General features: G+C 33.9%; 3 protein-coding genes across 3 annotated transcripts; 2 read left to right on the forward strand and 1 right to left on the reverse strand.

Moving 5' to 3' along the window:
• The first annotated feature begins 758 nt into the window (after positions 1-758).
• On the forward strand, positions 759-1,983 carry LOC140828270 (uncharacterized). The gene has a single exon (XM_073191256.1). The coding sequence runs from the start codon at positions 956-958 to the stop codon at positions 1,757-1,759; it is 804 nt and encodes a 267-aa protein (XP_073047357.1). The 5' UTR covers positions 759-955; the 3' UTR covers positions 1,760-1,983.
• A 4,150-nt stretch (positions 1,984-6,133) lies between these two features.
• Positions 6,134-8,722, forward strand: LOC140826532 (carbonic anhydrase 2-like). The gene is made up of 9 exons (XM_073188912.1): positions 6,134-6,353; positions 6,842-6,903; positions 7,002-7,148; positions 7,447-7,495; positions 7,599-7,715; positions 7,797-7,850; positions 8,022-8,107; positions 8,234-8,339; positions 8,426-8,722. The coding sequence occupies exons 1-9, from the start codon at positions 6,171-6,173 to the stop codon at positions 8,588-8,590; spliced, it is 969 nt and encodes a 322-aa protein (XP_073045013.1). The 5' UTR covers positions 6,134-6,170; the 3' UTR covers positions 8,591-8,722.
• A 744-nt stretch (positions 8,723-9,466) lies between these two features.
• On the reverse strand, positions 9,467-12,429 carry LOC140826533 (protein KINESIN LIGHT CHAIN-RELATED 2-like). The gene is made up of 3 exons (XM_073188913.1): positions 12,292-12,429; positions 9,992-11,953; positions 9,467-9,882 (listed from the first exon to the last, which is right to left on the reverse strand). Exons 2-3 carry the CDS (start codon positions 11,944-11,946, stop codon positions 9,669-9,671), a joined length of 2,169 nt encoding a protein of 722 aa, XP_073045014.1. The 5' UTR covers positions 11,947-11,953; positions 12,292-12,429; the 3' UTR covers positions 9,467-9,668.
• Positions 12,430-14,481: the final 2,052 nt, after the last annotated feature.

Here is a 14,481-nt window from a genome sequence, read left to right on the forward strand (position 1 = left end):
CATTCGGGCTCCAACTTGATCCAATGGAAAGGTTGTGGGCTAAAGAAGCACCCTAATCGCTCTCATTTATACTGGTTTTCCATGTATTCGGATACTTTTTAGTCCAGTTTTCGAGCAACGAGCTATGTTTTCCGCGCTGGATGCGTATGTGGTGGAAGGAACTGTCTCAGTTTGTGAAGCAACCGGATAGATTTCTGAATCAGGGGGTGTTTTCGGGTCTGATTTATCGACGCACAGGGCTTCACACAAGGTTTGTGTTGGCTATTCGCTTCAGATCTTTCACGGAGCTCACCTCGGTTTTCAATCTTCAGGGACGAAAAAAAAGGAAAGGGTTTACAATTGGCGTGTGATTTTTCGGAAAACAGGCTATAGGTTTGGGAGGAAGAAACGATAATGAGAAATAAATTAAATATTAAGATGAAGGGTATTTCGGTTATTAACAGATTTATCATGATTTTATCCATCTCACTAATTTCACACCATACATTATATATCTTATCATATCAATCATTTATCAATCAAATTATTAATCATTCAATTATCACATCATACAGACCAAGCGAACCCTTAGTATACTATACAAATTAAATTAAGAAAACCCGCATTTTTCAAATTTTAATAATCATTTTTTGGTAGATAGAAAAAAATATTAAAATTACAAAAAAATTATATAAATAATACTGAAATTCGATACAACAATCATGAAAATCATAAAAATGTAAATATACAAAATAAAAAATTTAATTTTCCCGTAAATTAATTCTACAAATTTATTTATGTTTTCTTACGTTTGACTAGTTTCCGATGGTTGGTTTCCTTATAAAAGAACGCAATGAGACTGCCTCATTTCCCAGCATATCTCCACCAAACTCTTCATCTTCATCCTCCATATTTTTTTGCAACGTTCTTCGAAAACCTATTTCTAACATCTGTGTGTGACTTTTAAGGATCCCATATGATGGAGAACGGCCCAGAAGATACATACACGTGCCCTAGCTTTAACAGTTATTCTTCCGAAAGGTTGGCTGAAATCGGAGGAAAAGTTGCTGGGGAGAACGGAGACACCACCGACGATGAATTTGAGTTCGTTTTGGCACGTGAAGAAACCGAAGTTTTAGCAGATGAATTTTTCTACCATGGCCAAATCGGCCCAGTTTTCCCGGTGTTCCGCCGCGATCTGTTGCTGAGCTACGGCGATTCAAGCATGAGTAACGAAAACAGACGGTTAGAACCCTCAGCTGAGGTGGAGTGTATCAAAGTCCCGTTGAGCAAGCTTTTGGAGGAAACTAGGAGAGATGAGAACGACCGTGATCCGGCTTCGTGTTCGTCGTCGGAAGCCGATGAATTGGAGAGCATACAAGCGGGAACTTATTGCGTGTGGAGGCCAAAAGTCCCCGAAACCCCGTCCCCAAGCCGGTGCAAGAAGAGCAAATCCACCGGGTCGGCGTCGAAACGGTGGAAGCTCCCCGAGTTCTTGCGGCGGAGCAATAGCGAAGGAAAGGACTCTCTCGTCTTCATGACTCCCAAGCACCGTGATGAAAAACGAGACAGAACAGAAAACTCGAGAAAATCTACTGAAAAGATAGCCGCCGCCTCTTCCAGCACGGCGGGTCCACCGTCAGCTCACGAGGCACTCTACGTGCAGAACAGAGCAAAGAAGGAAAACGATCGGAGGAAATCATACTTACCGTACAGGCCGGATCTCGTAGGGTTTTTCGCTAGTGCCAACGGCTTGCGAAGAAGTTCGCCGCGCTTCTAGAACTGCTCTGGTTTTCGGCAGATTAGTTCACCCATTCCGCTGTTGCTTGTTTTCTTAATTTGTCATTAATCTAATATAATATAATACTCCTTTTGTTTATACAATTTCCAACCCATCAGTTTTTATTAAATATTAGATTTTAGTAAACATATAGATACATAGATTTACGTTGTATCCGTAAATCTACGTTATGGTTTGTCCAATAACGACGATGATCATGGATTTTCATACGTTTTAGTTAAAACAATTTGGGGATTTTTTTTACGCTGTTGAATGCAGACGCTTGTTTGATTATTAATGAGGTTGTCATAAAAGAAATAATTTGATTATATATATATATATATATATATATATATATATATATATATAAGACAATATATTATGTCTTTAGTTGCACTTAACTTTGACTCTAATCAACTAGGCACTAGCAATTAACAGCTCGCTGGAACTTGAAATTTAATTAATTTAGATGTGAGCTAGAAACTTGTTTACTGCCTATATATCCTGCTCCTACATAAATTCACTGGGTTATTTTACTTGTACAAAATTAAATATTTATAATTCTTCAATTTTTATTATATCATAAATATAGCATTTACTGATAAAGGTGGTTGGCAAATGGTTGTTGGGCCACACATATCCAACTCGAGAACAACATTTATGAGGTTTTTTTTTTTTTGCCCACTTTGCTTTCAAAGAAATGTATAGCGAGCGGGGGCTGGGGGTAGGTATATTTGAGATAGAAAGCTAATATTCGAGGAGAAAAGGGTTTATTCCATCAAAGGTTGAATAAGTATATATTGTCCGGGGGCTCGATTTGAAAAGGAAAAAATAATACCAAAAGGTAACTTTTTTGTAGTTTGTTTATTTGTAAATCTCATTATGTGGTAATAACCAATCATACGACATTTTCTCGATAGAGCTGAAGATTTGTATTATACGGTTTTACCTGAATAACATGATTCATATGCATTAATATATATCAAAAAATGACAGTTACGGATTTCATCTTCGTCAAAAAAAAGTTTTAAGAGAAGCATATAAATGTGATATTGTTTGGGGTAAATCGATTAATACTATTATTCTCTGCATACTTAAAATAGTGAATATAATAGGAATATGAATAATTGGGATTTTTGGTGGCTATTTAAAACAGTGAGTATAACAGGAATATGAATAATTAGGATTTTTGGTGGCTGTTTGGTCAAAAATAATGGTACTAAGTGTTATGGATGGCGATGCATTACTTTATTAGTATGTAAAGATTCATGCATTAATTAATTTTGTCTTTTTAAGGGTTTAATTATCTCTTCCTTTTTGACTTTTGAGTGTTGAAGATCGAAACCAACTTGTTAATACAGTGTAAATGATACTTACGTGAGGTTTAATATTCTACTTTAATAATCATTCGAGGACTTTTTTATTAATTACTTTGTTTTTTCTTTGTGCATTACTATTGAAGTAGAAAATGTATACATAGTTTTGGCTAAAGTTTCATATAAATTAGGAAAAAAATTTGTGTGAGACGGTTTTACGGGTCCTATTTTTTGAAACATATATCTTATTTGGATAATCAATGAAAAAGTATTACTTTTTATGCTAAGAGTATTATTTTTTATTGTGAATATCGGTACGGTTGACCCGTCTCACAAATAAAAATTCGTGAGACCGTCTCAGAAGAGACCTACTCTATAAATTATGGCTTTCCGATATATAGGCAAAAACTTATGTGAGACGGTCTCACGAGTCGTATTTTGTGAGACAGATCTTTTATTTGGGTCATCCATGAAAAAAAATTATTTTTTGTGCTAAAAATATTACTTTTATTGTGAGTATCGGTAGGATTGATCCGTCTCACACATAAAGATTCATGAGATCGTGTATATATATATTATTAATATCGGTAGGGTTGACCCGTCTCACAGATAAAGATTCGTGAGACCGTCTCACAGTTTACCTACTCATATATATATATATATATATATATATATATATATATATATATATATATATATATATATATATATATTATTTTTTATGCTACGAATATTATTTTTTATTGTGAATATTGGTAAGGTTGACCCGTCTCACATATAAAGATTATTGTGATGAAAATATCTTGAAATAAGTGGAATTAAATTTGTGGCAATCTATCTATTAAAAGGGTTAACCTCTTAACTGTAGGCAACAAAAAAACAAGAACGACCGTCAAGTTTTAAGTTATCTACTAACAATATTTAGACGATGTCCAAAACATACATAGTACATATTGTATTAACTCCAGCCCAATTTTAGGGTTGTGAAAAAAGAAGCTGTAGAATTCATCCATTTGTATGCGAGTCTCTCCTTGATAGCACAATTGTAAGTAAAACCTATTTGTAACGATAAAGCATAATCGAATCAACTTTATATATTATATGATATTGAATTTTATTTGGTGCTGAAAATAACATCAAATATATATCTTCTGCTCGACATGTAGAAAGATAACTTTCTGAAAACAAGTATGTGAGCATGTGTTGCATAAATTTGTTTTATTTTTTCACTAAAGATAGATGTTTATTTATAATGTATAAATAAATAAATATTGGAGCAAATATTTTAGAATTATTATGTAATAAATAATAGATCAGGTCTCAATCTCTCCCTGTCTTTGACATCCTAGTTTTGAGTATTTCACATAATAAATTGACCATTTGAGTTTATCAAGATTTCACCAAAAGACAGCGGATGCGAGTTCTCAAGGTTAAAAATACAAAAATAAAAAGAAAATAGATTAGGTCTTCTATGAGACTGTTTCACGAATTTTTGTTTGTGAGACGGGCCAACTCAGTCCATATTTACAATGAAAATTAAAATTTTTAACATAAAAATTAATATTTTTTTTTTATAGTCGAGTAAGGTTAAAGACTCGTCTTATAAAATCAATTCGTAATACGATGATCTCATGTGAATTTTCGTGTGTATCATTACATATGAAAATGGTGATAAATTCTTATTATGTCTTGGACAGATTGGTTTTAATTTAGCTGGAGAGATTTAATCTGAGAAATAATTTCAAATTAGACCAATCTTGAAATACGGAGCCATTAAATAAAATGAATTTGAAATTCATACATTACTTGTATATTTCAATATTACATCCTATGGCATATAATATATACTATGTGAAAAGTAGATGTTTCCATATATATGACCAACCTAAAACTACAAGTTGATGCCAAATGCATGCTATATCAAATAGTTTTGTTATGTGATGTGTGCGTGTCATGTCGATAGTGTGACAAAATAATGTTGACATATTGAAACAGCTCGATCGCCCAGCGCTTGAAATATATATATATATATATATAAACCCGCCAACATTATTTCTTACGCACACACATAATATTTTCCTCTTCGATTTACAACTTTCCAAGTAATTAATATACTCACTGGTTGAGTAATTCAGACAGGATATCAGTCCGCGGCGTGCACAAGATGATATATCCTCCTTGGATTCATGATGAACATACAATGTTCACCACAGTTAAAAAACTCGCAGGTAGTCGCGCTCCTCCACAAAACTCGCAATTTTTTTTATTATAGTCGTGCATCTAGACCAAAGATCCTTGGCCAAAATTAGTCATTTGCATATACAGTTGTTGCCCCTAATTTAATTAGTCTTTCAATTTTATATATCAGGGTAGATATATCATCTTAAAATAAAGTGGCGCAAATACGATCAACTCAACTCCATGGATTTTCTCAAGAATATATACCCCTAAAAGAAACCAAACAAATTTTATTTTATTAATTTAAATTCCCAAAATTTAATTTACGATATCCGAAAAGGATAAAGTAAGCGAACATTTGGACCAAGTTTTTGGAGGTAGGCTTATCTTTATCATCCTGTAACCATTCATCGTGCATCTTCTCCGCATCTACATATGTTTTTTCAATCAAATAAATAACTAATAATTTGTCAGCTCGTTACGTTTGGACTCATATATATTTTGGTACGATACGGTATACAACTTTAAAAGAAAATAATGTTAAAATCCTAAAATATTATTTTTTTTAAAAAAATTCTCGTCGAACAATTTTATAACTCTTATTCACTGTGCGTTTTAATTTACCTCGGGAAGTTTAGATATAAAGATTTTATATAAAAAAATATTATATCGAGGTCTCCACCAATTTTATTTTATTTTCCTTATTTCAAGAGTCGAAAATTGAATCTCCAACATTCAAACCTGATCTTCGAGTGTAGAAGCTAAGCTTCCCACCTTTCGCTTTCATTATCCCATTTGCCACTTCACCTTTCTAAAAATATTTTATATTTTTTTATGGATTAATTAAATTAATTAATTAATTATTCGTCTCTGTAAACGAAATTATAAAGGGACTGAATCCCACAGCCAATTGCGCAATGTCGACCATAAGTTTAAACAGTTACCTACTTACTCCATCTGCCCAATTATCCAGACCCGTCGCAGCTGCATTCCGCCCCGTCGCCTCCGCAAGGCTTGATTCCCCCGCTGCCGCTCTACCCAGCCTCATTCGAAACGAGCCCGTGTTCGCTGCCCCGGCGCCTGTCATCCACCCACTTTTGGTTCTCATCTCCATCCCTCAATTATATTAAAGCTCATTCGAAATCATAATTTAAAGTTTTGTGGTGTATATAATATTTCGTTAACAAATATGAGTATGGCACGTAAATTTTGTATTATCAACTGAACGGAAAATGTGAAACAATTAATTAATACTTTTTAATATAAAATTAATGGGACTCGTGATTCTCGCTTGTTGCTTCCAATATTTTGTAGGTGAACTCCTTCACATGAAAAAACCAAAATACGAAAAACAGGATTTACAGGTGTCAAATATGCATGCATAATATATTATTAATAAAACGTAAAACTTTGTCTATAGAATAGTATATTTATATTATGTAAACATACGTTCTCAAAAAAATAATAATAATGCAATTTAAAATTTTAAAAAAGGATAAGCATGTTTTTTTACTATAACTTTATGTTATATATATAAATTTTCCCACTTCAAATTAATTAAATTAAGCATTGGTAAAATTTATTGCAGAAAGAAGACATGGAGAAGGGCTCTTACGAGGAAGCCATTGCTGCACTTCAAAAGCTTCTGAGGTGTGTACTTTCATGGTATTAATCAATTTAGCTGTAGTCATTTTCCCGAAGAATTAAATTCTAAGTCGATCGGAATTTGGGTTAATTACTTAATGTAGTGAGAAGGGAGAACTTGGACCCGTGGCCGCCGCTAAAATTAGTGAAGTCACGGCCGAGTTGCAAACAGCTAACGGCGGCCCTTCTGTTTCCGCTTCCGTGGAGAGGCTGAAGACTGGATTCATCACTTTTAAGAAAGAAAAATATGAGTAAGTCAAATATTAGTACATTTCATGTTTTATTACGATTTTTAATTTATTTTTTCAAATAACCTGGTCTCGTACGCATTAAAATTTGAAATTTCTTACATTTTCTCCTCTTATCCTATAAATCGGAGTATAATATATATAATGTGAAACTATAAATTGATCATGGTAGTGATCTAATTTTATATAATAATTTAAGACAGAAATTTGTTCTGTAAAAATTATTACAATGTTTTTGTAAACTTATAAGGATTTACGATCCTGACATCTTTTTATATTATTTTATGTCCGATGAATTTAGCAAACAACCAGGATTATATGGTGAACTCGCCAAAGGCCAGAGTCCCAAGGTACAATATTGTTAATTATATATATTTTTTAAAATTTATTTAAATAATTTGAGTTGGGTTATTATTGATGCTCGACGATTCTTCCACTTTTGAACGAGTACAGTTTATGGTATTTGCATGCTCGGACTCACGCGTGTGTCCATCGCACGTGCTGAACTTCCAACCTGGGGACGCATTCGTGGTCAGGAATATTGCCAACATGGTGCCTCCATACGATAAGGTTGACTTAATTATTTTTTGGAAACAGACCTATAATTTTTTTACCTAATAGTTTCTAAAAATATCGTATGATTGAAAACAGACCAAGTACGCCGGAGTTGGGTCTGCAATTGAGTACGCTGTGCTGCACCTCAAGGTAATAAAATTTGACCACACCTAAAATTCACAACTTTTTATTAAATTCTTTTTAGTCGAACGAGGGCATTGTCACAATCGAGTCTCGATCATGAGATCTCGTCTCAAAACTTAAATTATGATCCAAAAAGTTGTATTTAAATTCAGAAAAGTTAATAATTTCTTTCGATAGGTTCAAGAAATAGTAGTGATTGGGCACAGTGCTTGTGGAGGAATCAAGGGGCTCATGTCTTTTGCGCTCGATGGATCTTCTAACACGTAATGATTATTAATCAAGTCGTTTTACTTTAGGAAAAATTGCAATATCGTCGGATAGATATTACTTTACAAAATATTGTAATATTAAATTGATGGTGTGTGTATTATTATTATTATTATATTCAGTGATTTCATAGAAGACTGGGTGAAAATTTGTTTACCTGCGAAGAAGAAGGTGATAGCTCAGTGTGGGGAGAAACCTTTTGGAGATCAATGCGTCTTATGTGAAAAGGTTCCATATTTATTCACACACACACACACACACAATTTGAATGAATTTGAGAAGAAAATAAGAATATTCGATAATAAATAATGCAGGAGGCAGTGAATGTATCACTTGGAAATCTTCTGTCATATCCATTTGTGAGAGATGGTTTGGTGAATAAGACATTGGCACTCAAGGGTGGTTACTATGACTTCATTAATGGGACTTTTGAGCTCTGGGGACTTGACTTTAGCCTTTCACCATCTCTTTCTGTTTGAACTTCAAACCCATTCTCTTGGATCCCTGCATGTATTTCTTTTCTTTTGTTTTGTCCTAAAACTATAACAATTAAGCTTCAATATTGTACTTCTTTTTAATTTATATATTGGAGGTTTTTAATTTTTATAGAAGTGTTTTCTTTTTCTAATTTAGTGAGAGCTCGTAACACAAAAACTCTTACGAGACAGTTTTATTAGTCAATTTTGTGTGACGGATATTCTACTTGGATAACTCATGAAAAAATATTATTTTTTATGCCAAAAATATTACTTTTTATTGTAAATATGAGCATGGTTGGTCCGTCTCACGAATAAATATCTATGATACCTTCTTAGAAGATACCTACTCAACTCGTAATTTTTTTTAATTAAAAAAAACATAATAAAACTTGATATTAAATATTTACTTAGTAATATCGAAGAATAACATAAACATTCATCTTAATCTTAAAAATATAAATAAATCGGACAAACGCTAAAACCAGACATAGTAAAGGCTTGATGGGCCAATTCGTAGGCTGACTTGTCCCAGACATGGGCCTTTGCCTTTATCAAAACTTAATTCTGGAGGTCCAACTGGAGGATGAAGGGTTGCCTTAGGCTCAGTTAATTAATTAGCCCACTATTTGTAGATCAGGACATTGGGCTGTAAAATTAGGGTCTCCTTTCTTTTCATTTCAATTATTTGGACTTTATCCTTAAAAAATATAAATGTGTGAAAAAATATATACATTCCAATATCCAAGTGCGGTAAGTCTAGTTGCTGGAGTACACACGCTTGCTTTTATTACAAGTCCTATGTTAAATCATATGATGAAGAGTGGAAATAAATTTGGTTTCGTGTGTTCGAGGAAAATAACTAGTAAGTTGCAACAATAAAAGAAAATGAAATCCCACCATTGCTTTATTAGACCTGAAGATATGAAAATAGAACTACTTATATTTCAAAACCAAAAAGATTACAAATACAAACAGCACATCTCATTTATTGATGATCTGGCTTTATTGTACACCACAATGCCAGTTGACAAACAAATGAAAGGTAATCAAAAACCAAAAATCAACCATAAAAATAATTTCATGACACATCAATGTCATAATTTCTGATGTTGTAGGAATTATTGACAAGTAAAGCTTCAAGTGATCTTGATTTTCTGGTTCTCACCGTACCGGCTTCTTTTAACAACTCGGCCAGTCTCCGCTTCTCGTCTTCTACGTCGGGATTAGCTGTCCCAAGCTTCTCTTCTCTCATTTCAACCACATATTCCAAGATTTCAATAGCATCGGTTACCCTGTGTTAATCAAACCCAATACCATTTGAGATCAGTTGACTTCATATTTCAAATTAATCAATTGTTAGGCAAGAAAATTCTGATAAATTGTAGTTTATTATCATCTTACCTCCCCATTGCATCATATGTGCCAGCAAGGTTGCTGTAAACTCCTAAAGTATCAGCATGATCTGGTCCAGCTTCAGCCTCAAGAATGCTCCTAGCCTCTTCAAACAAATCAGCCGCCTCGTTTATCAAATAAAGTCGCACACAAGCAAGCCCCATTTGATTTAAAGCAACACCAAAAAAGGCAGATTTCTTCTCTCCCGTTGCACGAAATTTTAGAATGGCACTCTTCAATGAGGCGTAAGACTCGGAAAAACTCCCTAGGATATAGTACAAGACCCCCATCTGAGCTTCGATTCCTGCAACCATGCATTGCCTCCCCGGTGCATTTCCATATACTTTTATAGCCTTCTGTAGCAACTGGAGTGCACGGTTTGGTTCATTCATCGATTCGTATATAGCAGAAATATCAACTAAACCACTGGCTATTTCTTCGGGAGCACTGCCAGGTTTTGGCTTAGCATAAATTTGAAGAGCTCTTTTGCAGTTAGATTTGGATTCATTTAACTTCCCTATCTTGTTGTATAAACCAGCCAGACGAATGAAGACTGAAGCAACCGACGAATGGTTTTCTCCTTTGATCGACTTCAAAATTTTTAGAGCTTTCTGATAAGCAAAAATAGCCTCATTGTAGCGAGCCAAAGATAGGTACGAATCCCCGATGTTGCAGTCTATTGCAGCCACATCAGCGTGGTGGCCATGAGCAGCCACGGCCATACTTGCTAGAACATAATGCTCGAGTGCACCTTCATAATCTCCCTTCACATCACAAATAAGCCCCAATAGTCTCCTGTCTGCTGCTTCCTCTACCGAAGCTGGCGTGCCATTCTCTTTATGAATATCAAGTGCCATTAAACAGAGCTTTTCAGCCTCATCAAATTGCATCGCTTGAACATTGGACTCGGCCAAATACCTCAAAGTCTCGCCAAATCGAGGGTCTTTTTCTCCAAGAACCTGTCGCTGAATCTCCAGACCTGCTGTGTAAAACAGTATAGAATTCTCAAGCTGTCCGAGAATTGCATATGTATCGCCCAACTGCATACATCCTGAAAATTTCGCGAGTGCGTGATCCATCCCCGAGTCCATTACAGGAATTTCAATAGACCGCTCGAGAATGGGAACAGCCTCGGTGTGCCTCCCCAGCCTGCAGTACAATGCAGCCACAACATGTAGACACATGACAAAATCTAAACTAGGCTTGGAACCTACCGAAATCTCAAATGACTTCATTGCTCGAAGAGATAATTCGAGAGCCCTTTGAGTATTATCCCCCAAAACTATCATGTCCCTCGCCTGTTTGAGTAAATAAGGCCCGAGATATGCCGCTTGATCGCCATAGTCCTCGCCTCCAATTCGCCATTTCGCCCCTACAAAGGGCAGGCTTTCCTCGTTTTTCATGGAGGTAACTGTGTCCAACTTTCTTAAAGCCTGGACACCTTTCTTTCCATTTGGAGGCCTACCGCCAAAAGCCCTGCTCATAAAACTATCCTGTATCGAACCCGCAGAACCCAATTGCGATCGTTTCGTATTTCCCAAATCTTCATCTTTTAAACCTTTACCCTCCTCAGGAATAGTATCTCCTCCATTTTCCCATGTCACAACATCCTGTTTCTTCCCCGTTGAAGCCCAATAATCTCCTCCAGCAAGGTACCGTAGTTCCGAATCTATTCGCGACTCTTCACCATACGACAAATAACTAAGCCTCGATGGCGAGTAGTCTGAGCTTTGCATCTCGCAGACGTTGAGATACAGTTGCTCGATCGAGGTGTTCACAACGCCATCTAGGATCAGGTCGAGGGATTCACTATCGGAGCTTAGAGCACTCAAGGGCAGTCCATGGGTGCTTAAGGGACTCTTCGGGGACAATTCATCAAAAAATTCTCTGTCCTGCACATAATGTGGTTCCGGTTTGTTCCCAGAGTTGTCACCGTTGGATCCATCCACCAACAAGTCAGGCATTTTAACACTGTTAACATAACATTTAAGAATCAATGCAAACCTTACACAGATTCCTAACAATTGTGAAACAAACGTCTAAAAAAGGGCAATAATCTTACATTCTTTTTTTCAAAAATTGCATGTAAAATTTGAAGCATAACTAGAATATACACTGCAGCAAAGGCAACAGGCAAAGAAACGGTAATCATAAATTTCTTTCCAGGACAAAAATTCACAACATAAAACGGCAGTCAACGTAATATTCACTCCAACGAAATACCCATAAATTCAAAAACCACAGAATGCAAAATCATTGAATAAAACGTATAAATAAATAAATCAAATCACAGAATAGCATGAAAATACCTTATTACTCACTCATGCACAGAGAGATCATTCATATGCTAAGGTACAATTGTTTGTTCATTAATTAATATAAAATATATACATATATAGACAATATGAAGAGACGCGTTGGATGAAGAATAAGAAGCAAGGACTCGACAGAAAATCAAGTCATATATATATATATAATATAAATATATTATTAAAAATAAAAGATGCAGAAAACATAGGTAGTTCAGTTTAATGTAAAAATCAATAATAATAATAAAAAAAAATAGCGGCGATATATATCTATATGTATGTATAGGTGGGGTGGGAGGAAGGTAGAATGTTGAAAGATGAAGGGGACTTGTAATCTTCCGCGACTCAAACCACCGTTTCCACGTTCCCCGCATTTTTCGACTTCTCATTATGTCTTACTTCAAGTTAATTCCATCGTGTTGCGAGGAAATACGACTAAATTCAGAGAATTTTTTTTTTTCAAAAAAAAAAAATTTACAAAAAGGTTGTCAAGAAATCTAACACGAGGAAATACGACTAAATTCAGAGAATTTTTTTTTTCAAAAAAAAAATTTACAAAAAGGTTGTCAAGAAATCTAATTAAAGAAATTATGTATCCATACAAAAAGGTTGTCAAGAAATCTAATTAAAGAAATTATGTATCCAAAAATTCTATCAAATAAAATTTTTATCTTAGAACCTCAAGCAACTATTTTCCATGAAACATAATTAAATTAGTAAACAAATATTTTTTTCTGGAATACCCTGTACACCCATATTTTTAAAGCGATATATGACTGAAAATCTTCGAAGTCACTTTTCCAATTTAAGAAAATCAGAACACAAACTTTTAAGCAATAATTTCATTTATTTTTCTTGTAAATTTAATCGGTTAAATAATAATTTCAACAATACTCGATCCTATCAATCATATTTAATTCATTAGATTTTATTACATAATTATTTTTATTTTGTGTGTGATAAAATTATATAACTATACATAGATTTAATTTTGCAAAAAAGTTATATTAATACTTATTTATGTATAAAATCCCTCAAAATATTTTATTTATACATGGTATTTAATTAAAATCATAATATAAATTTTTTAAAGTTTGGGAACAATAAATGTTGTGTATCTCGGATATGCACTAAAATATGTCGCATGTATTTCTGAATGGTTTCTGAAAAATTAAGTTGTATTTATTTAGATTAATGATCCATGTTATGTTTGGTAGAAATATTTAAGATTGCATTATAATTTGTAGTCAACAATTATAATATTTTTTGGTTCGGTAATATATGTTAAATCCTTTTTTTTGACGAAATATGTTAAATCCTATCTACGTTAAATATTAATGTTTATGAAAGTTTAAATACAACCCAGTGATTCATGTCCTCGTAATTTTAATCTGAAATTTTCTAAAATTATTTTGGTTGAGAATTTCCAAAAAATACAAAATGTTTATTTTGTAATTTATTATTAACAGAGGTTGGTAGTGACAACACGTTTTCCGACTATTATTTAATTGTTACTGTATGAAAAAAAATAAATTAAAATTAATAATCGGGTCATGGGTTTCACGAAATCTGTTACTATTTTTTCTTGGGCCGGATATGGATTCGGAATTTGAATGATAAATTGACATTGTATAAAGACAAGTATACAGCAATATCAGGCAATTTCAAAATCTGTCGAAAATTGTCTAATTTCCTGTGACAAAATATTTGGAACAGGACGGATTATTTGAGAAATCGTTCCACGGCCTTATCTTAACAAAATCATTGTGCTTCTATTGAAATTTAGCAAAACTGGGAAAATATTTGGTGATTAGAAACATAAAGTTGCGAAATATCGAACCACGATAAATTTATTTATCGATGACATGAGTGAGATGATAATATGACGTATATAGCCGGAGCAAGAGTCATATGAAACGATCCTTGTAATATTACATGTAAAAGGTATTTTTATTCAGGATCAGGATGATATGAAGAAGGTTTCAACTCAGATAACATTTTCAGACAATTGAAGAAAAACCAGGAAAAGAATATATTTTTTAAAAAGAGAAAAAACACTGACCATGCTCCTCCATTAAAGAAAAAGGGATTGGCTCTTCATTTCAGTTTGACTTAACCTGTGGCTCTTTAATTTCTTGGCGGAAATCAAACGATATATGGTACAAAAGCAAAACGGTCAAACTTCTGACT

The sequence above is a fragment of the Primulina eburnea genome, chromosome 3, assembly GCF_022965805.1.
Source record: "Primulina eburnea isolate SZY01 chromosome 3, ASM2296580v1, whole genome shotgun sequence".
NCBI classification, from domain to species: domain Eukaryota; kingdom Viridiplantae; phylum Streptophyta; class Magnoliopsida; order Lamiales; family Gesneriaceae; genus Primulina; species Primulina eburnea.